The sequence below is a fragment of the Homalodisca vitripennis genome, chromosome 1 (assembly GCF_021130785.1).
Source record: "Homalodisca vitripennis isolate AUS2020 chromosome 1, UT_GWSS_2.1, whole genome shotgun sequence".
Classification (NCBI taxonomy): domain Eukaryota; kingdom Metazoa; phylum Arthropoda; class Insecta; order Hemiptera; family Cicadellidae; genus Homalodisca; species Homalodisca vitripennis.
In genome coordinates, this window is record NC_060207.1 from 175660758 (window position 1) to 175685099 (window position 24342).

Below are 24342 nucleotides of genomic sequence, written 5' to 3' on the forward strand. Positions count from 1 at the left end.
CCTGCTTGAACAGAACCAAAGTGAATCGCTCAATAACATGATTTGGGCTCGTGTTACCAAGCGAACTTTTGTCATGCTATCAACTCTAGAATTAGGGGTATATGATGCTATTGCTGTCTTCAACAAAGGCAATATAGTCAGATGCGAAGTATTTGCTAAATTAGGGATTGTACCTGGGGTAAACTGTGTATATGTGCTTCAAGACATGGACATGCTACGCATCAAAAAAGCGAATAAAGCCGTCGATGAAATAGAAAAAAAGTGTCGATGACAGACTACACTGGCAAAAAAGAGGCTAGAAGACGACTATGAAGCAGAGGAAGCAGACAATCCCTCATATGGTGCAGGAATGCATTTATAAAGCAAGTTTAGTTGCTAAGCTAATGGATGTTCCAAATAAATGGCTTTTTCCGAAAATAGTTTTTTCGGTAAATAAAGAACATTATCTCCAAAACTATAAATGATAGATCAATAATTTTTTTATCTTGGAGAGGGCATTATTCTACACATTTTAACACATGGATTTAAAAAAATTTCAATCAGAAAATGTTTTATTGCGACTAATTTATAAAAATTACTGGTAATTTTTAGAGTATTTTTTAAAAAATTGCCAAAAATCCAAAAAATATTTTTTTACAAAAATCTTGTGTTAAAATATGTATATTGTTGTGCTTTATCAAGAAAAAAAGTTCTAAGTGCTATCACTTCTAGTTTTTTGGTAAATGTTCCTTAAAGTTTGAGAATTTAACATGGGCTTAAATGGAGCTCCCGACCCCCCTTAAGCTAAGAACCAAACTATTCAGGAGTCAAAATATAATCTGTTGTACTTAACTGTTACTTGATTCTAGTTGTCATACAAGTAAGGTATTATATGTTATAATTCGTTCTACTTCATGTAGTTGTTAACCAGTTTTAAAGCAATTGTAGGTATATTTAATGCTGCTGTTGCCTTTGCTATTACTTTTTTTGCTATCATTAAGTTAGACTGCTACAGTGTTACATTTTTGCTTGGCTTTGTTTTGATTGTTTATTTTGTAACTAGTAAGATCTATATAGCTATTTTGAAGCTTGTTTGTAATAAATTTATTTATACATGAAGAGAAATAAAGATTTTCACAAAAGACAAATAAGTTTATTAAAGTTGAGGCTGTAACCACCATATCACACTAAAAAAATTGCTGGCTGCTCAGGACTGGAGCTGAACATTGAGGATAGCGACAACATAGCCGATTCATTGCAATAGCCCATGTGCCCACTTCATATTATTTAGTGTTCTAAGCACTTGCAAACTCAACTCTGTTTTTATTGTCAACAATTTTCTTGGATGAAAAAGTCTATTGTCAGAGTGGTCTGTTTGATTTGGCTACTAGAGCAGCCTGCACTAAAATAGTCTGATGATATTTGAGGTGGTGTGGTGTTGCCATATCGTTGCTGATCACCAGCCTTTCCTGCTGTAAATGCTGTGGTCACTATCATCTGTTTGATTTACATGGTATCTGTAAAACAGATGAATTAAAGAAACGAGTTAGTTTAAGTTAATAACTGATGACGAAACTGATCAATCACTTTTCTTACAAGTAGAACTGGCAACACTGTTGGGTGTGGGTTGCAGAGAGTGGATTCAGATACAACATCCACCGATGGACTATTTTGATTACTCCAGTCATCGCAGTATTGTATTACTTGTTGAAAAGAGAAGAAAGAGAGTTCTTGATATCCATTTACCATCTCATTGACCTATGCCGGTCGAACAATATAGCCTTTGGTCAGCAGGCTTGGGTCTGTTTATGAGCATGTAGATCGGGTACTGAAAACAAAAAAAGCAGAATACAAATAATACGACAACGTATTGAACAGCCTGATCAAACGTATCGCAATAGGGGCCTAAGACTCAATAAAAATCCTTGAGGAACGTCGTAAATCTTTATTGTCTGTTAAAGGCCGCCTCACAACGCACGTCCATCCATCCACTTGACGGATTGGTTGGATGGTCGGTAAAGATCGCTCGATTGCTTATTAAATGGAACGCCGCACACTGGCACCCGTCCAACCGCTGGACGAAAATTCGTCCAGTGGATGGACAAATTTTCCTGGATTAGCTCGCCAAACGATTTTTACAGACGTCCACGTGGACTTTTTCAGCTGCACATACACACGGCATTACTATAAAAGACACCACCTCCTCGATAGTTCCCGCGTGGGGTCTCTATTGGTCGCTGAACCATGTTATCCGTGTTATTTGAACCTCATAAAACAGATTTTCCTTATTCCTTATTTTAAAGTTCCTTTGCCGGATTGTCGACTCTCTTCTTGAGAAATAGTAGCCTCTTTGTTATTGGTAACAATGTTTTGAAACATTTTTTTTCAATATTTTCAAAGTTTAATTTTTAGTAGGCCTACTGGTGAAAAATATATAAGAAATAAAACACAAAAATGCATAAGAATACATTTCTAGTATTTTATTGCAGAAAACAAAATATAAATTTTGAGTTTTAATGAATGTATAAAATTATATTTTTGCCAATATTAACTAACAAATACCTTAGGTATTGTGCTGGTTCTTAATAGTTTAATAATTTATGATTTAGCCGTCCACTGCTTGTAATTGATTTCCTATAATTCGTGTTTTTCCTCTTTATACCATTCTTTATAAAAGTCAAAACCTCTTCGAATTGTTCTGTACTTAGTCTAAATTACCGTCTGAATCGCTCCTCGTCATCCTATAAACCCGCTATCAAATGGTGAAATTTACCAGACACTTTTCTTTTTTTATTAATGAGTTGCACCCAATGTTTTCGTTTACTTATTGAATACAATATAGGACTTTATTTTCGTTGTCACTGTTGGAACTGTCAGCAGCAGTCCATGGTACACTTCTCACAAAATTACTGTTACGCCAAGGTACAATACATGCCATTATTTCAATGTTTCCCTGACGGAGGTCGCAACTCAACTGAGAGAAGACATGCAAACAATTTTGTCCGTCTTTGGCGACTTTGAGCGAGCAACGGCCTGTGAGTTACTGATAATCATAGTGAGTACGGTCCTGCGCTGAGTGGCTTGTACGCTACGAAGTAACTATATACTTCACCTTTGGGGCAGGCTCTATCAGTATATTGACGCTAATATGATTTTTTGTCATAATCCATAACTTGATCGTCCCAGAGTACTGCACTCTTTAATTACTCTAGGTCTCGTCTCGGCTGTTTGGGAGAATAATCAATACCAGCTGCGGTAACTTCGAGGGTCCTTCCAACCATCCCTCGTGTGGGAATAGGATAAATTAAAACGGGACCAGTATTAGCAAAAGCACCCTCAATATACTCTTTTTACCATCTCCGATTCCATTTTATTTACTTGTTGGAAATACCAGAATATAGAATAAGTTTCTAGAGGTTTCTAGAATAAGTCTGGGTTGATAGAATATCTAATGTACGAGAGTTCCAGGAATCTAAGATCGGTTATGATGGTTCAATGACATTTCATCATCGAATTATTTGAATAAATAAGTAGCCTACACGACGAATGCATATAGAAGTATACAAATAAAAATAATTTAATTTATTAGTATGCTTACCTAGAAATAATTGTCATACTCTACGACTTGCGGCCTAAGATGTACTGACTGAGGATGGCTCCCCACAGCGAGGCCGAAATACTTGGAGGAATTTCATTGTATAAGCAATGTTTCGACGCTCTGTGAACCGAAATACTTTGATGTTAGTTATGACACCAACCGCGTAAGCCTAACTACTATACTAGAATCTAGTATTAGTAAACAAGATAACTCTTAAACGTATGTTGATGAGTTATGAAGTACTATAGATAACAGTATTATACTATAAGTTGTCATTAAAGTTTTCTATAATGATAAGATCTAGGATGCAGTTTAGCTGCATATGATGCGATTTGTTTACAATGTTTTCAGAAACTTTTATTACCGGTTTAATCGACTTCATTGTTGAGCTCAAAACAGTTGCTGACTATACAACTTTAAAGTATTTACGTACGAGTATTTTACAAGAAGACGACTATTATAATTCTGAAATATTCAAACTAGGCTAGGAGTTATGCTTTCAATCAAGTTGTGTTTCTTATTGTTGATTGCTGGTTTATCATTCATCAACGTAGTTTCTTGCAAGCCTAACAGGGAATCCAGTGCAACTGACTTGGCACCATTCTTGAATAAAAAGTATGTACTGGAAACTTCGGATGACAAGTTTAATGATATAATGGAAGCTTTAGGCGTTGGCATATTGGATAGGAATTTAGCTCTACTTGCCAAGCCTGTAATGGAACTCACTGAACACAAAGGTGAATATGTTTTGACTTCGCATTCAATTTTCAAAAATACAGCAACCAGATTTTATATTGGACAGGAGTTTGAGGACGAAACTCCCGATGGACGTAAAGTTAAATCACTGTTCATACAAGACAAAAACAAGTTGACTCAAATTCAGCATGGAAACAAAACCACAACGATCGTTCGTGAGTTTTTTCCCTGAACTGGTAAAAGTCACCGTTCAAGTGGATGACATAGTTAGCGTTCGTACTTACAAAGTTTTAGATTCCTAGAAATAAACTTTTGATCTTCAATTTTATATATGATTGATCGATTTTCATGCACACGTTTATGTTGATTAATTTAGTTTCTTCATAAATTAAATGTAGTGGAACACTTGTCAAAAAGTGTAGGTATAGCCTACTTTTAACAATAAAGGTAGGTTCAAGGAAGTTGTTCAGCACTTAATTTACTGCTTAAGTTTAGATTTTAATAGTTTTAAAGATCTACAAAAAATAATGCATTTTAAAATTTTAAGAAATTGGAAAAAGGTGAGGTGCTGTTAAAATACCGTAGTTTTTTAAAGTCTAGAGACTTCTATTTATGAAGAGTCGGGTATTTATATCTCCGTAATGTTAGTTAAATGGTCGTATATAACATACCTTTTTCTAAAAGTATAAGTTCCACTGTTCTGATCTTTTTGTTTGAAAGCCTATTTCTTTCTTTATAATTTGAAGGGAGGGTTTAGTGTTGCGAATGCAATTATGTATTTCGTGTATAACCTTTAACTCTTTTTTGCGGATATGTTTTTTTATAAATTTGTAACACAGGATATACTTACTGTATATCTTTCTTATTTTCTTAAACTAAAGAGGTTAGTTAGCTGAAACATTCAGATGTCTAGTGGTTCTTGAGAAAATATGCATTAAAGCTTAACAAAAGTATTTTTCGGTACCCGCGATTTTAAGGTAAACGAGTTAGTACAATTTTTAGTCAGTAGCCTACCTCAGTGTATTCCTGCTCCATGGTTGTATGGGTTCTCTTCTTCCGCAAACTTGCCCTCCAGCCCCTGCTTTCCAACGTCTTCTTCTATTTGGATCTTTCCAGAACGTCAATGGCTTAATCAGTGTTTTAATCCCTAACCGATCCACAAATTCCAGATACTGGATGCATCTATTTCCAGGAGGGATGCCAAACTGTTCTACAATCTTACATTTTGCAATACCGCTCTCATTTTAACTAGCTATCTATAACTTCATACACACCAAATGACACCATTTAGTGATTCGCTATAGTTTTTCTGACCACCGTGTAAGCACCTTTTAAGTAACTCAGGATGTGCCAGGTCTTTAAAATTGGCTATACGAGTATTTCATTCACAACAGCTTGAGGAAAGTGAGTATATTTATTGTAACTATAACAACTAAGTATATGATTGTACTATAGCACGTGAATTAGCCGAGAGGAAGTCAGCGCGTCTCAAAACCTTCTGTGCAAGCGCAAGTTTATTTTAGTTAAAGTAAATCATTACTTTAAAAATAATGGCCGAAAACAAATAAAATGTTTAGTAAAGTAAGGAGGAATATCCCAAGAATAATAAACACAAATAAGTTAAACATTGTTTTTTTAAATTATCGACATCTGGTCACCTTAATTTAAAATTACGAAAATTAAATTCATTAGAAATTGATTTTATCATAAATAGGGCTAAAATTAATAACATAAATAACTCAGATATATTTATCTTACAGAAAATATATATGGCGCATTTTTGTAAAACAACCCCTCATGGGTTAACAGTATATTCTTCAGTGATTCAAAATAATAATAATTTCGTTAGTAAAAATAAATAATTTGAAATAATGACATTTTTCGTTTTATTATTTTAGAAAACTAAATGTAGAATTACGAATTAGATTGGAAACGGCTAACTATGATGGAGGCTCATACTAAAATATATATTCCAAATAATACTATATATATATATATATATATATATATATATATATATATATATATATATATATGCATTAATTTGTATAAATGGCAATAGCTTTATTTAATTTCAATAAACATTGAATCGCAAAAAGTACTTGCTCCGCCGGCCCGGATCTCTCACTTGCCGGGTGAATGTGCTACCATTACACCACAGAGCGCTTACTTTTTCCGATTCAATTATTTTGTATTTGGCCGTATCTGTCACATATGCTTTTTTAAATAAGCAAACTAACATATGATCGGAAGACCAAATACCTGTCAAACGACTTTTATTTACATTAATTTGTATAAATGGCAATAGCTTTATTTAATTTCAATAAACACTATTGCCATTTATACAAATTAATGTAAATAAAAGTCGTTTGACAGGTATTTGGTCTTCCGATCATATGTTAGTTTGCTTATTTAAAAAAGCATATGTGACAGATACGGCCAAATACAAAATAATTGAATCGGAAAAAGTAAGCGCTCTGTGGTGTAGCCTAATGGTAGCACATTCACCCGGCAAGTGAGAGATCCGGGTTCGACTCCCGGCGGAGCAAGTACTTTTTGCGATTCAATATTTATTGAAATTATATATATATATATATATATATATATATATATCAATATGTATTCTCTTCATGTAGGAATAAATGTACATAATTAATATAAATTAAATTAAATAAAAATAAATAAATATATATATATATATATATATATATATATATATATATATAAATCTGTAGTTGAATGTTTAATCAATTAAGGCTAATAAGTTTTAACTCATTTATTTAAATACTTCTGAATTTCCTAGGGGAACTCTGCTCTCTAGGCTTATAAACCCCACTTATTGTACTCGTGATTATCGAGATCCGTTCATTTTGTTTCTGTAAAGAAATTATTTTTTTTTGTTTTTTACTATTTTGGTGCGCTGTACCCGCACGTTGTTACTAGTAGGACAGGTGCATGTGATGCTGCTATCTTACGGGCGTATCGGAAGTATATGAGGGATCGATTTAATTTAATAGCTTAAAACCTAATTAGATTTAAGAATAAATATATTTATTCTTGACTATTTGAGTATACTTTAATGTAAAATATCGCATAGCCTACACGGAGAATTGTTTAATGTTGTAATAATAAACTAACAACTACACTCATATTAAAGTGTAATAGTAGGCTATGTCAGAACTATTGTAATCCTCCGTCAAATTAATTGTGGTTACACCTCTGAGTTTATTACAACACCTCACTTTTTTGTAATAGCCATTGTCAAACATAGTCACTTATCTGACTACGATAATGAATGTAAAATGTCGCTTACACAGAAAAAAGGTTTCTGTTGTAATAATAAACACTAAAATCTATACTCATATCAAGTAGTAATGCAGTTAGTAATGGAAATAGTAGAACTTTGTAATAATCCGTGAAATGAATTATGGATACACCTCTGAGTTTATCATAACTCCTTGCTGTTTTTTTATATTTATTATCATACATAATGACTTATCTGGTTACAATAAAGAATGTAGCCTAAATATATTGGTGTATACAAAGGTTTTTTTTCCGTCCTGATTATTTATTGCTTCGGAGTTTACCGCTATACCTAATGTTTTTCCTGGAAATTCACATCATAATCCAGTATTCAGCAGGAATTAAAAGTTTAGGAGAGGCCGGGTTGGTTCGAATACTCTATTGTCGCTTGCAAAGGATAATTAATTAATGAATTGCATTGTGTCTAGTTTCAATTAGCTTTGGCGATTGCCGTCTAAATAGAGCCCGTTCCATTTGTTTTGAATTGTATACAAGCACACAATTACTGCACTAATTTGCATTTTGAAATTCAACCAATTAAATTATAGAAAATATTAAATTTTATTTGGTTACTCATTTTAAACGGGTACGTAAATTGTTAAGGCTATGTTCATTTCAAAAATAACAGATTTAAAGTTCCAGATACGGTATATTAATATATGATGAAACCAGGGTTGCATGTAGTTCATTTGTCACTCAAGATGATGCTTCCCTCAATGGAACAGTAACAGTTTTAATATTGAATAAATTAATAACTTTTGTATGGGCTGTTTCATACAAAATACATTTTTTGTTCAGTAATGACAAGAAGCTGAGAAATCCAATTAATTGCTCTTAGTACGTTTGCTTTTGCTTCCGGAGTGATGAGATTTTCATAATGAGTAATTTTGGGGCTAGAGGCCGCCTCTTGTCGAGCTGTTAAGATCCCACGAAGAACGAAAGCGGACTCTGTATCTCAGTCATGTCACCTTGGAAGAAGGGAAGGGTAGATCTGTTCCAGCGTCTTCCAGTCAAAGCGGGTAGGGGAAGGTACTTCCTTGTGTTTAGGCTAACGGCTGCTCTTAACATTAAGGGAGCTCCACCCACTCCAGCAGTCATCTTCTGCGGTAGACTAGATGTATCGGTCGACCCTTTTACACTAATATCTCGACCTTTGCGGTTAGTGATGTGCCGCTCCTGGACATCCGTGAGGAGACAGCCTAAGTGACACATCGGTATTGACTGGACTAAGTATAAATTGAACTGTAAGATGGCCAGAAGTGAACCCTCCTGCAGATATAAAGCGCCTTAAACCTATTGTACGGAAACAGATTATTCTAGAATAGTGATCTAATCGGTTTACCCACACCGAGTAAACCACAGTTTAAAAACATTTAAAACTAAGGGTTTAAATACTGTTAATGAAGGTCCGGGTATTTGGTTCTCGAGTTATTAAATGAGAACATATGCAATATTATAGATACGATTCTATAAGGAAAACACTTTTGTCCTGTATTTTCGTCTAAATGGTTTTTGGAAAAAATAAAAATTTAGAATTTTAAATATTGAACCATATTGACTGCGTGTTTCGTATTTACTTAAATATATGGTTTGTTACACGACACTAATATTATATCAAAGAATTCTCCTCGCACATTTATTAAACTTTAAATTAATTATCACACATCAATTTTTCAAATGTTTACATAATGTTCAAAAGTGTACATAAAAATAATCTGTACTTATTTAAAAAACACAATTTTTATTCTTAAACCCATTTTAACTCCAGTTGTATTCGTGTGATCTTCTATTTCAATGTGATCTTCAGCAGCATTTTTAATAAGTCAAAATTATTTCTGGAAATACTAGTGACTATTCGGGATATGTTATTGTTTGTAGGCGCGACAAGAAACTTAATGCGGTGATAGCCTGCACTAGTGAATGTTGTTTGCTCGCGGTCAACTGCGATTGCTTCTTCTCCCAGTTAATCATACTGTACAGAAATTGAACGTTTCATGAAATTAATATCTTAATGACGGGCGATTTTAATGTATTACGTCTAAGATGTGCTATAGACAAATATCTCATCCTTACAAACTTTGACCTCATCTTTCCTGACAGTGTTGTATTCGTCAGGAAAAACAGGGGTAACTTGAGATCTGTTCCCATGGTGTCAGTTTGATGTAAAATCTTCTGGCTTTAATGCAAGCACTTCTATCCGACGGCCATTTTCTATTTATACCACAAGCTTTCAGCGTATTAGGCTGTTTTTGTGGATACTATATAAAATGTGACTTTTAACCTAGCAGTTATTACGGCTGAGAGTGGTAATATAATAGTAAAAAGTAGGATATGGCCCTAATGTAAGTTTTTTTTACACTTAAGCAACATAAACGGATGTCCATAAATGGGGAGAATCACGAAGAGCAGTGACAATTTTATTTATTTTTTAACTTTTAATTTAGAATATGCCCTGATATATATTGTCATAACTATTGTCAGCAGTACGACTGCAATATATAAGAAAAAAAAAAAACAAAAAAAAAAAACAGCGATCGTCATTCTCTTATACCTACAAATAAATACAATGTAGGAGTACGCCACATCACGTGTTTCGTAACAGATTTCTCTGAGGTTGTTTGCAAAATTACAATTTACATTTTACTGAGTGATAGGTAAAAGAGAATTAACTTTAGGATTTAATATTAAATATGGTTATGGTGGTTTTGCTGTATTTTTCTTTTCAGAATATACTAAAATTATATTTTCTATTTCAATGATACTTTTTTGTGTAGAAAACTAGAAAAATTATTCACTTTCTCTGAACCGGCCGACTGCCGTAATTAGAATAGAATAGAATGAAATAGAAACATTTTTTTATTTCCAAAAACATATACACATAGATATTAGATTTATTTACATTTGATAAATAGTAAATTACCCTTTTACTATACTTACTAAGTGGCGATAAAATAAAACAATTTAATTTTAAGTATAGTAGTTGGATAATATTATTTATATAATTTAAGTCAACTATTTATTACATATTAACATATATTCTAAAATGGAAATTAGCCTACATGGGCAAGCAGCCTGTGCGTAGGCTAGAGTCGTACTAAAAAGTGTATGTTATCTAGATGTCGAAAAAAAGTGTTACTGTTACGTGTCGGTGTGTTTTAAGGCATAAAATGTAGAAAATGTAGTTGTGTGATGAAGGAGATAAGAGATAATATTGTCGTATTAGACAAAACCATCGGTAGAATTAAGACCACATACACAAGACCGTGATATGACGAGCGCCGGTTTGTTTAATGGGGTCAAATTACAAATAAAATATCATAGTTGTATAGTTTTACATTATTTGCAAGATGAAAATGTATATTTTTACAAAAATCACAGTAAATGTATTTTAAAACATTTTGAAATAATCCGTTTTTGCAGTGAAGTAGACAGATTTACTGAAATAAATAAAATATATTCCCTGTATTAATACTTTTAAATATGTCGCGTTGAAGTGGTACCGTGGATTATGCTATATAAAACTATAAATTCCGAATTAATCCTTTTAATTGTAATCTGAGCCGTGCTACTGACGCAAAATGCAAGCCCACTCTATTAGCAATTAACTGAAGTTGATTACTGTTTACATTAACCTGCTTAAAATTAATTAAACAACTGAAACCATGGTAATGCGCTTATAGCTTACAGAGGGCAACAGTTTTAATATTAATTACATTAAATAAATCTAATTATTTATGTAAATTTTACGTATTAAAGATATAATAACTACAATGTGACTCCATATCAGAGTCAATGGATGGTTTTCAATCACTTAAGAATACACAATGATGATTTGTCTATAATCTGTGATAATTAAAATTACGAGTTTTAACCGCTGAATCAAGACAAAAGCGAAACGTGTTTACAAAGTGGTTTCCAAATATGTTAAGATTCTTAAACACCAGGTTTTCTTCAATTAAAAAAAAATTTTTTTTATATAAATTTAGACCGATATTCCTTTAGGTCTTATTTTGTCCCTCGCATGGGCCACTGGTCTGTATGGACCTTACAACAGGATAAGGGAGAGAGTTGATACAGAACAAGGTAAATGGTACTGATAAAAAGTTTTGCGGTCACAGACAGGATTTAGCCTGCCCTATCTAACTCAGATCTAAAGTCCAATGTGTTAGACCGCTCAGCCACCAGCACACCAAAATCGATAGAAGAATTTCCCTTAAAGCACGGTGCTTACTTTGACCGGCCTGGCCCAACCCGGTCCGGATCACTCCGGCCTTTCTCTGCCCACTGCGATCAGTCCAGCGCGGCCCGGACCACTCCGGCCTTTCTCTGCCCCATGCGACCAGCCCAGAGCGGCACGGACCACTCCAGCCAGCCTTTCTTCACCCACTGCGACCAGCCCAGCTCGGTCCGGACCACTCCGGCTTTTCTTCACCCACTGCGACCAGCCCGGACCAGCTCAGCATTGCCCGGCCTATCTACCTTCGGTCGGCTTTTGAGGCGACTAGACTGTGCTGTTGCCGCATTGAACGAGTCCTTCCGGGCCGGACCGGGCTGATCGCAGTGGGCGGGTGCCCATTTGGTTATGTGTATACTAACATGCGAGCCAGTGTTATCCGGTCGCAGTGTGCGCCGCCGTGCGAATGACGTCGATCATTGGCCGCACTGCTACTCGTAGTGTTTGTTAGTAGTAGTTTGGGTGGAAGTCAAAATACGAAGGTATAAGTCGACAGGTCGAAGAGATAACTCAGCGTCAGCTAACAATGTACAGAACCTTAAATTGGTAACTTATGTCTCTTTATCTAGTTGTCCGACGGTTATTATTTATGTGTCTGACGGTTGGTTTTACGTGTATCGAGCCAGGAAAAATATTATCTGAGAAGAGAATTATTACTTCATATGATTAATACTTTTGGTACCCTCAAATTTCGACCTCTACCAAAACTAGCCTGTCTGACGTCAATCTTTTTATCGGGAAAAATTCCTGTATGGATTTCAACAAAAAGTAGGTTGTGTACTTATTCATTAGGCCTACAAATTGGCTCTCGACTCCTGGACTATTCTTATGGAGCCATAAACCTACATAGAAATGTATAAGTGTAAAAGTGCATCATTTGTAATTATTCAATTGAATAGACAATATTTTGAAAGGATCGTGGAAAATACTACACATATTAATAAAATACGTTGTCAATTTTGGTTGGTATCGAGTAGATATTGTGTTAGTGATCTAAGGTTTACAGATAATCGAGCTCATCCTCCTACTTTCTTATTTGTTCGCTGAGTCAAAGCCTATCACACGAGGGGCTGGAAAAATTCGTTTCTGTCTAGGCCTGTCTGAGCACACTATATCTCGTGAATGAAACGATCTATAGACCTGAAGTTTTGCAAAAAGTTTAATTTATACATAAGCACAAATCCAGGTCGATGATCTTGTGTCTCAATGGATTTTGACTAAGAGTTAGCATTTTTACACAGATATTATGGATAACCATGATGGCAACGAGAAAATTACAGAATAAATAAATTTGTAAATAAACCAAAGTATACATGTCTATCAAGCTATAAATTTGACATTTTACATGAAACCGCATCGAAGCCTGTCATACGACACGTGGTGTGCAGTATTCCGGCCTTCCAGAGAATAGATAAATTTAAGAAATAAATAAAAAAAGTGTATAATAACGCGTTATTTTAAAGACAATCCAAACTTAGATGTCTACACATTTCTCAGTAGCACGGCTTACTATGTGGTCTCTTTTCTACATAAGATATTGGCAGTCAGTATAATAACCGGAAGTACTTCGGTTAATACAAAGATGACCAACTCAGGGATGATACGAGTGAATGTAATTAAGGTTCTGATCTGTGGAAATGGGGTGTGTAATGGAGTCGAAGTCAAGCAGAATATTCCGTGGCGATGAAAAACAGGGATCGGGAAGTTTATGCCGTCTCGATTATACCGATTTTAAGCATTACAATATAGGATGTTACGATAGCACAACTATACCAAACGCGTAAATTTTTCACACGGAGCTGAGTTAAACAACCATTTCCGGTGCAAATGAGGTGAATTCCGTGAGACAAATTGGCCTGTCTCAGCCACGAGAGCAAAATCCTGCGAGCTTTCTCCGTAAATATTTAATTTTGCATTATTTAATAATTATTAAGCCGATAACTTACTGTAAATAGTAACCTCAGTATATTACACTGTATATTATAAAATATATTCAGTTCTTAATATTTTAATGACGATGATTAAAACCGGCAGTGAAGTAGTACTTCCTTCCATTCCGTTGAATCAGTTAGTTATTAATTTATAAATTCATGTCTAAGCTTAAAGTTAATTCGTTTGGGATTGTTTTAGGCGGGTTCGTGAAAGCCAAGATTTTATTGTCAAGACCTTTCGTACTCACTTCGTGGCGCTATATTCGTAGAGACAACATACAGGGTCGCATATGAAGCCCTAGAATCCATAGGAAAGGCGATCATCGTCCAGTTAGGGGGGAGTGTTTTGTATATGAAAAATGATGGGGAAGTTTGCGATACCAGACACGAAGTGTTCAGGTTTACGCCTGTGTTTGTCCATAAGGTGTTGTAAGTCAGTCAGATATATATACTTGCTAGGCAGATCTCAGAGTGTTATAATAGATTATTACCGTTACTTTAGCCCTTCAAGGCTCTGATTGATTTGTTAGTGTACTCCCCCTGGACTTCGGTATAAACTCGTTGGTAAAACTTTAGCTTAAACTTCCGACAGGGTATAATGGAAGATAGCATTGAAAAGACGAAAGCAATGTGAACATTTTAAGTACTTTGCGAGTGGTACCACTATTAGTAAATACCGGTATTAAGAATTATTATGGTAATATTTCATAGTGCGGACGGTTTGACGTTTTTTTTGGTTTGAGAATAATTTCAGTCGATTCATTAGCTCTAATGTGGCCCCCGCGCGACTCCTAATGAAAAGAGATGAGCGAGCTGAAGTTGAGGTAATTGTGTTTGTGATGTGAGTCAAGCCACTTCGTCGAGCCGTCTGGGCGAGTGTGCTTTTAAAATATTATACAGAACCACAGCACGGGAGTGGTGTGCCTTGTACCACTACACTGGTTGACAGTATTAATCAGGTTATGGTCGGGCCTGTGTTGTTGATTGCTCTCAGGGCAACTTCTATCTTTGTACATTTGAAAATATGAATCAAACACTGAATATACCATATAAAACTTTATTATATTACACAAGTTATTTCAAAAACGAGGTTCGGGTAGGCCTTTTGGTGCGTTAGTTCATTTTAAAAATATAAATACTAATTGCTATGAACTGTTGGTTCCAGTTAAAAAAAAAACTTTTACAAGAAAATGAAGTTATTACATTTGTATGTTTATTGTCTGCACCATACACGATAAAGTATTGGGATGTTTAAAAATACACGCATTTTTGTTTTGAACGAAAACATCCTTTGTGAACAAAACACTCAAATAGCGGGTTTTCTAAAATAACCCATGTATATGTCAGTATTGGATACGATCAAATGAAAGGCTTATTTGACCAAACTTTCAATGCAGGTGTAGTAGGGGTACGTACAGCCCTTATCTGTGATGCCGGAACAAAACTTTCCTCGTCCCTAATCCAATAAAAAAAGCTTTGAACGCCGATATCTTGCATTTAACACAACCATTGTAAGCAATAACATTCGAACCAATATTAATATTTAAAATTAACGACAATTACAACAAATTTAGAGCCGCGTAATAACAATAACGTTACGTGAATATGATAAACTTACAAGCTTCGAAGACGAGCAGTTATTGTGAATATTTAATTTAACTCTTATTCACCATCCACTTAAGCCAGCATCTGAAATCTGGCAATGTTACAAACATGACTCCTGGAATTTGGAGTCCATGTACGTCTGAAGACATTCAAGGAAATGTTGGCGAGGATGAAGTTCAAAACGAAATCTGCACTGTTTTAACATTAGAGATACCTACACTACAAAAGTGTTCTGTCTGGTTTACCCAACAGCCATCCAGTGTTAGATTACTACGTATTGTATTAATAACCTTCATACAGTAATGTCGAGGTATTAGCCGTATCTCCTGGCAATGATTACATTGCCTGGCAATGAGATTATATATTTTTATACATAAAATCATATATTCGTTCGTCTAGTGAATAATGTATTATATATAATATTTCCCAGAAGCTGTAATCCAGCTTCTACCTCGGGATGCGAGTGATCCTGAGGCACTTCTGAGTCTCTGATGGGGTTTAAGAGATCATAGACAATTCAATTTAATTTCACCTGGCCCATAAGATTGAAGCCTTAACAACGTCCTCCAAGAAACTGGGTTACATATATCTGGAAAGTATAATATATAATTCACCAATGAGGACTACAAGACCCCAGATATACAGGATTGGGGCCTTAGTAGTTCAGTTGTTGGTAACACTAAATAATAGAGAGGCGTTCTTTAGCATTTTTAAATATATTTAGGGCAGTAAAGGAAATCGCCAACTCTCATTACTCAATGGAAAAGACTTTGAAGCTCATGATTTTCCTGGAAGCTCAAGAAATCCTAAAACATATGTGAGGTTAGTGATGAGTTTATTGAGAGACCCCTACCAAAAGTTTGAGGCCTCCAGTAGGCCTTTTTATGGAAACCCATAGTAATGTGAAGATGTTCCTTAGCATTCCTAAAGTAATTTCTAGCAAAGAAAAGAATTCATTACCTAATATTGGTACATATAAGTGGGACATATGTAGATAAAGATATGGTGAGAAGGGTTGATTCAATATGAATGTTGAGTTAGCTACATTTCATCTGACGCTGTCACAAACTTGACTCCTGGAATCTGGTGTCTATCTCCATCTGAAGAGATCCAAAAACTGAGCGACGAAGAAGCTCTGTATGAAATTTTAACATCGCTCGACACCAGAGACAACTATACTACAAATGAAAGTGTACATCAAATGAAGTAGTGTTCTCATTGTCTCCTCAGGTGCACTGCTGAGTGCACTACGATATTTTGTACCCGACCCCAAAGCACGGTGAAGCAACCACATTTTCTACACATAACTTAGCTATGGTGAGGGGCGTTTTACATAATCAGCCATTTCCACCATGGCCTTGTTATGTGGAGCAATTATTGGTGAGCAATTATTAAACTACCTACTTGTCGTGCACGAACACTTTTCGCGGTATCCGCTAATCCGAAAACGCGGAGCTCTCGATAGCTTTGGGTCTCAGATTTGGAATAGTTTTCTTTGAGACAGCCATATGAACGTTGAGGTGGAGTAAAATAGTATTATGAGGTATAAGTGCTAGGTGGCGTGTTCCTATCACATCCAAGGAGTCCGATTATTATAATGGAATAAACTTATAAGTGTCAAATCAATGCCCTGTTATTCCTCTCCCCATGATGCCAAAGGGGCATGCTGTATTGCAAAGGGAGACTAAAAAAATTTACTTGCCGTTCCAGAACTTGAACTCGAAAAGATTTAATGAATACAAATATAACAATGTGCGGATATGTTATATTATGTAATACTAAATACAGTATAAATATAGTGATATAAAAAAAATAATCGTCAACACGAATAATAATGGAGAGAAAGAAATTGAACGCTATTGTTAGTAAAAGAAGTGCAGAAAGGTATCATAGCATTGGAATATATAAGTTTATCTTTATTAAATACATTACTATAAATAAGTTTCACAACGATGGAAGGAGAAATCAGCGGCAGAGACCTATCCTTTCTTGCACTAATTACTATACTATAGTTTATCTGTAGTATGTTTACTTCATTTAGGACTCTTCAATTAATGCTTTCCCAATACAAATAATTATGTCTTTGAAAAATATACATCTTTGAAATGTTCGCTGAAAATTCATTACTTTAGTAGTAAACGTAAAGTGTCTCAAGTGTATGTTTGTTATTACCTTGAAGGCCTCAGGATAATCCAAACTAGTATGGTAATAGACAATAATTACTAGTTACATCACGCTGTTACGTAAATATGTCGTAATCGAAACGTTTTGCGTCTACAATCAAGCCCTTGTCATATTTACGCAGACCTGAAGCTCTCAGCAATTTTATTTGAAATGTAATTTATCATTTAGAGTTTAACTAATTCACTTATGAAAAAACATGTTATTTTGTGAAAACTCGACCACGCTCAAATAAATTAATCTAAATATGTTTTGTGGATGTCATATGTGCCGGATTTATCCTGTGACAATTCGAATTGAACGAGTCAGTGTGTAATGGACGGGTCTGGTAATTAGTTTATATTTTCCTGGCACGTCGTCACTCCTACACATGTTGACAGTGTACAATGTGTCAAGGTCGTTTTTAATACACATGATATAAGGAAGCCACGAGTTGTGGGTACCAGATAGAATTTGTAAGTACATACTTGTGCTTATGCAGAATTTAGCGAGATCCTTTATTTGTTTCAATATTTACATATTTTGTAAATTAATGAATTTAAATTACAAAATAATAGATATGAATGTCCACAGTTATACCCTTGTTTATGATACTATATTGATTAATAAGAATACTTTTGTAAATCTATTGGAATTTGTAACTATTACATAGTATACCTTTGAGATAAAATCGTTAAGATTCATGTGTATTTGTATTTTGCAGAAGAAAACGGTGAAAAGTAATGTCAACTTTTAAAGGAATTATCTAACTAAACGAGTTACGACGGCGGCGGTGCTCATTGCGTGGACGTTGCCGACCGAACTCACAACTTGTAATGCTGTTTTAAGCAATTTCATTGAATTTTCTAGTGACTTGTTATAAAGTATATTTAATTTTGAATTTAATGGGTAGAATTTCGTTTATAAATTCAGTTCACTAATAAAATTTACTATGAAACATATTATAATGCCCGAAAAATTCATCTGATGCTGGGGGGGGGGGGGGGAGGGGACGATCACCCGTAATGTCCTCCCGTGGACCCATCAGTGTTTAAGGATGGTAGAAAGTATGGATTATATAATGGATTGTAATAGTTGAGTTAGGAATCTAAGAATATATATACATTCTTAAACTACACACAGAATTATTACTGAATGGTAAAGTAAATAGTTTCTAGAATACGTCTAATTCTTTAAGAGTTGTATCAACAGTTTACTCCATTTATATTTTTGTCACGATTTAAGTTATTGTTAATCTTCATTGTGCTTTAGCAAGTATTTCCACCACGCCAAATGATTCGAGGACTTAATTATGACTCCTCAGGTAATAACGAAGTTATATTACGTATATCTTCAAGATATTTACAGTTGACAAAGTTAGCATCAGTCAAGCCACTCCATTAGTTCTAATGGACCACCATCCTTCTCTAATGAAGAGAGATGATCTTATTCTTGCAAACTGAGCTAAATTACTATTGTAGAAGTGTACAGAATGATATATTGAAGATTTACATGGTTGATTTCTTTTAGAGTATAAATCGTCTTGTGGAATTTGTGAATTTAACTATAATTAATTAGTAAATGTATAACTTGCCTGATTATAATTTCATGGAAATTGCCTTACTCTATACGCTGGTGAAAAAAAAAAATTACTAGAAGTAAAATGTTACGGCGTAAGTAGGTGCGACACCGTACACGTGTGGACTCAGGCAAAAGTTTACCATTTAAAAATAAAATTAGAAATATGCATTAAGTACCAGATTTTTTGTTTAGCTGAAGTGTAACAAAATTGGACCCATATAAAGATCCGAAAGGAAATAGAAAATTAGAAGAAACATGCTTTTTGTATAAATGTCCTTTATGTGAGTTATTGCAAGCGGTTATGGCATTAAGTTAAATTGTTTGTAAAATAGTTGCTATGTGTGCTTCAGCCGCTCAGCTGCTGGTGTAAGATAGGGACGTAATCGTCGAACTGAGCCTGGTAGACATTAGCTGCGACCGGGCCCTCCAATTTGTACTTGGCGACAAAGTTTCGAGTTGAAAAGTTTCTTCTGTTTTCCCTGGACCTGCGAAGAATTATAAGAAATAGATTCTAAATCATTGACACGAAATATATTAGTTATATCATGCATTTGTTGGAAAGCATAATAACAAAATGCTTACAATTGCTTTTAATTGGTTTGGGTAGTATCACCCATCGTTTCAAACTGGTCATATAACTAATATTAAAATGAAAGTTTACTTGGACAAAAGCTTTAAAATCAAAAGACTTACGAGAGAAAAACCACAAATTTCAGGATTAAAACTTATTGTGTTGTCTCCGGAAACCTGAAGAAGGCAAAGGAGTAAGCAAACGACCGCGTGTTTATTACTTTCACCATCAAAATGGCGGAGACTACGGCCATTGTTGTAAAACAGGTGCTGATTCGATGTTTGGGAGATCCAAAAGGACCCTTCTCAAGTACTGAAAGCACATCTTCTTCACCTTGCTTCTCGTTATCAGCATTCTCTTTCGTGTTAGTGTCAGAAACTCAGACTTTCTTCAGGGTAGAATGTCTAATCGTGTGATGATTCGTAGGAAACACTGCTCCAGCTTCTCCGCCTTCACAACCCACGCCAACATTTTCAACCTTCACTGTCATATGAAAGTGGTTTTCAGAAGTGGAGAGATTTCATATCATAGTTAATAATAGAAGGATAATAAAACAATTGTACGTCCAGTATTGCTTGTCCGATATTGAGTATATTCTAACAGCCAGGATTCTAAAACGAGGAGCCGAATGGCTTGATAATGTCTTAGCTTCATGGACAGATGATTCGAGTAGATAATAAGTTGATAATTATCAATCAGAATTCGTACTTCGAAACAAATCATATTAAACTTGCAAATATTACATGTTGCAATAGGATTAAAACAACAAGTACATCTCATTGTTTATCTTTAGTTATATTATTTTAAACCAAATGTCCTTTTTTATTACTTGCATCCTTTCCACAACATTTGGAAAAGTATATTACATGCCTAAGAAATTACAAATAATACTGATTTCTGTTTGAAACTAGAATGTATACCTTTTGTTCTCACAATTGTTGTTTATAGATCTTAGTATTTAGCTCTTTATCTAAATATTCGTATTTAAAGAACACGTACGGACAAATGGAGTATAAAGTAAGTTGTCTATGACTGCAATAACATTACATTAACTCATTACTTTTGCAATTTTCTTCCATAAAATTATACCTGCTAAAGAGGCGTTAGTAGCGCAGTACCGGTCAACACTGGTTATTTTTCGATTTCTTAGTATTTTAGTTTTAGAGCACAATCGCTTATCGTATTAAAACCTTATCATAAACAACAAGAAAGATAACATATCCTGCATAGCGATAAAAACTAATCGCTAAATCATCTGGCTAACCATAGTTTACCTGTTTGTAACTCTGGGTTCATCAAACGTTAGTTTTCCAGGCTGCTTGTAAACCAGAAATATGTATCGATGAAGTCCTAAAACAAATTATATTTGATTAAAACGATGTAGGCCCTCTGAATAAAAAGTATATTCAATACATTCATATAAATAAGTGTAGTTCTTTTTTGGTTTTAATACATTTCTTTACATGGAAAATTATACGTCTGCTAGATTTTAGTATTAAACAACTGGAGTAGAGTTTATAGGTAACACATGCTCATTTCGAGAGAAACCTTGGTTTTACAATTTAGATACAGTTCTTTAAAGATGAAATATTGCTAAGCATACGAAGCAAAAACTTTTGTGCTCGTATATAACGAACGATGCCAAAATTCAAAATTATCATAGCTTTAACATTCTCTTTAACCCAGCAAGAGCAAAGAATGTTAAAGAGTGCCAACTGACCAGAGCCCTGGGGAGGTCCGGAACCGATGTACTCATGTATGGTATCTCCCGCCGTGACGTCACTCCCTGGAATGTTGGTCACGAGCCAGTGTTGGACCTCACGGAATGTTGGGTCAGCGCGAGACGGTGCATCAGGATCTGTAACAAAGAGGAGACATCAATAAATTTAAAATTAAAACAATGTCATAAAATGCAACAACTATGAAATCCTGTAGTTATACCTCAATTAACATTGATGAAATAGTGAGTGATTAAATTTTATCAGTAGGCAATACGAAAATATTATTGGACAAAAAAAAAAAAAAAAAAAAAAAAAAAAACATCACGAGCGTAAGAGACCATCTAAATTATGCATGTGAATAGTCATGTCAAAATAAAATGGGGGTTTAAAATGAATTCCATACTGTATAAACAATTAGAAAGAGCACCACAAGCAATCCTTTTATAGGGCAAAGTCTTTTTATAGGGACGAACGGCTTTGAAACGAGGTTCAGTAATTGATGTAGCGAAATGAAACTAGTTATATATAACTATTATGTTTAAAAATGATAAACTTATTAGGTTTTAATATAAGAACACCAGAATATATTATATCAATAACTTTTAAATCCACATTAAAAAAAATATATATATATAAGTAGCCTACACAAAATTTTGTATTTGAAATCTCCATCCAGTACCAATCTCTAATCAATGGACAACCCCTGAGGTAGTAAATTAATTACAATAAACGAAAATCATAAACAAGTTTGAGTTTTGAGTATTTTATACTTTTTTAAGTTCATTCATTTAAAAATAGTTGAGATTTTAAGAATTTTTAGCCATTTTAAAAATATTAGGTGTTTTAGAAATGTAGACTGCTTTCCCCCCTCCACTTTTCGAATTTCAGGCCAGAAATAACAATTTTTATTTGTTGCCATTTTCAATGATTTGGTTAAGTATTAAGCGATACGATAATTACTCGCCATTGTTATATACTAAAAAACGTTCAAGATATGTAGAGACTCACTCACCAGTCATGAGTAATGTGTACCATTGCTGAGGATCAGCTGGGAATTTGACTTCCGGCACATTCTTCACCTGTGTCGGCGTCAACTCTTTGCCCCCATCAACCTTGTACTTCCCTTCGTAAGTGACCTGCAAACGTTAAACAGATGTTACCGCAATTCCAGTAAGGATTTGCGTAAAAGTCTAAGCGTAAAAGGATTTGATTAGGCTATACCTCGACGATTTCTCCTGGAAGTGTATCTATGACGTCAGGAACCAATTCAAGTTTGTCCATTTGATGAAAGGTGGAAGAATGTGACCTCACGAACTAAAACTGACAAGAATACTGAGTAGTTTAGCACTCAAGAGGAAATAACAGGAGAGTACTTTCGATAGTACCAGTTTCAGATTAGATTACTTTAATATGTGTTAGGCTAGATTGTACGAAATACATGAATTTAAAACTCTCTGAAATCAATTTCATGTCTCATCGACTAATTTTGCCCATCAGATTATATAACTTTGGTTATATAATCTGGTAAGATATAAGATATAATTTTGGTAAGAAAGAATAAATTACTCTTCCTGATTTTGTTACATGAGTAGTTTAGTTTTATATAATAAGAGTCAATTACTGTAAAATAATGAATTGAGAGATGGAAGTTTACTGTTTTATATTACAGATTAATATATTTAAGTTTTAAATGTTGTTGTTTTAACATTTTAAACTTTAAAGTAATGAAGTTTACTAAGAATAAATACAAATAAGAAACTAAACTTTACATTTTTTCAAAATAAAAAACAAGCAATAGAACTAGACTACTTACAACACTTCGTTGCATTAATAATAAAAAAGTCAGCTTATTAAAATGTATGAGTAATAAATTGGCTGTTCAAATTAACGAAATCATATTATTTATTGATCACCTTTAATGGAATAAAAATATACGACTGCATTTAACTTTTTAAGTTGGTTAAATAAATACAGCAACTAGCTGAGAAGGTCCATGGTTCACTAAAATTAATTAATTATGCGTGGTATAAAATTACAACAAAGCCATAGGTCATGGAGGTAGATCACAGAATTGGAATACATATTTCTAATACACGAAATTTACCTTTTAAATTAAAAGCAAACGAGTAACTTTCAAGAATCACTATAAAATATTAGAATCCGATTCACCGACACAACAGCTGCAAACGATTGCGTGAGCAAACTGTCTGGGTGCTAGTGGTGGATAAGAACAATGTCCTTGAACTTGAATTCAGTGCTGCCAACCGTCACTCACAAAATTATCGTATATAAACGTCGCATCATGGCCTCAGATTGAAATATCAGACAAAAGTGGACTAAATAGCTAAATTGAGAGACATATGAATGACAAGAGGGTATATGTTGGTATTGAGAATCTACGATTTTCACTTCTCGCACTTTATCTAAACCCATGAGTACTTGGTTATTAAATTACGATCGAATAATTATCATCTATTACATTGAAATAATTTTTAGGTATTTTTATATATTATATACATATGTATATATATATATATATATATATATATATATATATATATAAAACAACATTAATGTATTAACATATTTTAAGTTACATCTGATATACACAGTTTTCGTTTGCATCCAGAATCGTATACAAAATGAAGGGTAAGGAAACTTTCTCAGACCGAGGTTCAAACCTGGAAAGCCAATTCTCGCACAATAACTTTGACTACTGCTTTGAGTTTACGGGAAGTTAATAGTAAACAACAATAGATGAAGGGTCACAGGGAACGACAATACAGAACAATTAGCTTTTGTCAGTCCGTAGCTGCTGAGTTCAAAGTCAGCGACAGTCGTGATTAAAATCAGTAATTGGTCTGATGCTGCTAACTGTATTGTGCCTTAATTAAGAAGAGGCTTTAATTAAAGGAGCGCAGCCACTTTCACGCGCGAGTGGACTCACCTGCGCGACTCCCGGC

The 24342-nt window shown here is 34.3% G+C and overlaps 1 protein-coding gene across 1 annotated transcript; it reads right to left on the reverse strand.

Annotated features, from left to right (window-relative positions):
- Nucleotides 1-19346: 19346 nt before the first annotated feature.
- LOC124352762 (protein D2-like) lies at nucleotides 19347-23628 on the reverse strand. Its single transcript, XM_046802421.1, has 6 exons — nucleotides 23484-23628; nucleotides 22601-22699; nucleotides 22392-22515; nucleotides 21379-21516; nucleotides 20933-21008; nucleotides 19347-19572 (listed from the first exon to the last, which is right to left on the reverse strand). Exons 2-6 carry the CDS (start codon nucleotides 22658-22660, stop codon nucleotides 19434-19436), a joined length of 537 nt encoding a protein of 178 aa, XP_046658377.1. The 5' UTR covers nucleotides 22661-22699; nucleotides 23484-23628; the 3' UTR covers nucleotides 19347-19433.
- Between the last annotated feature and the right edge of the window lie 714 nt (nucleotides 23629-24342).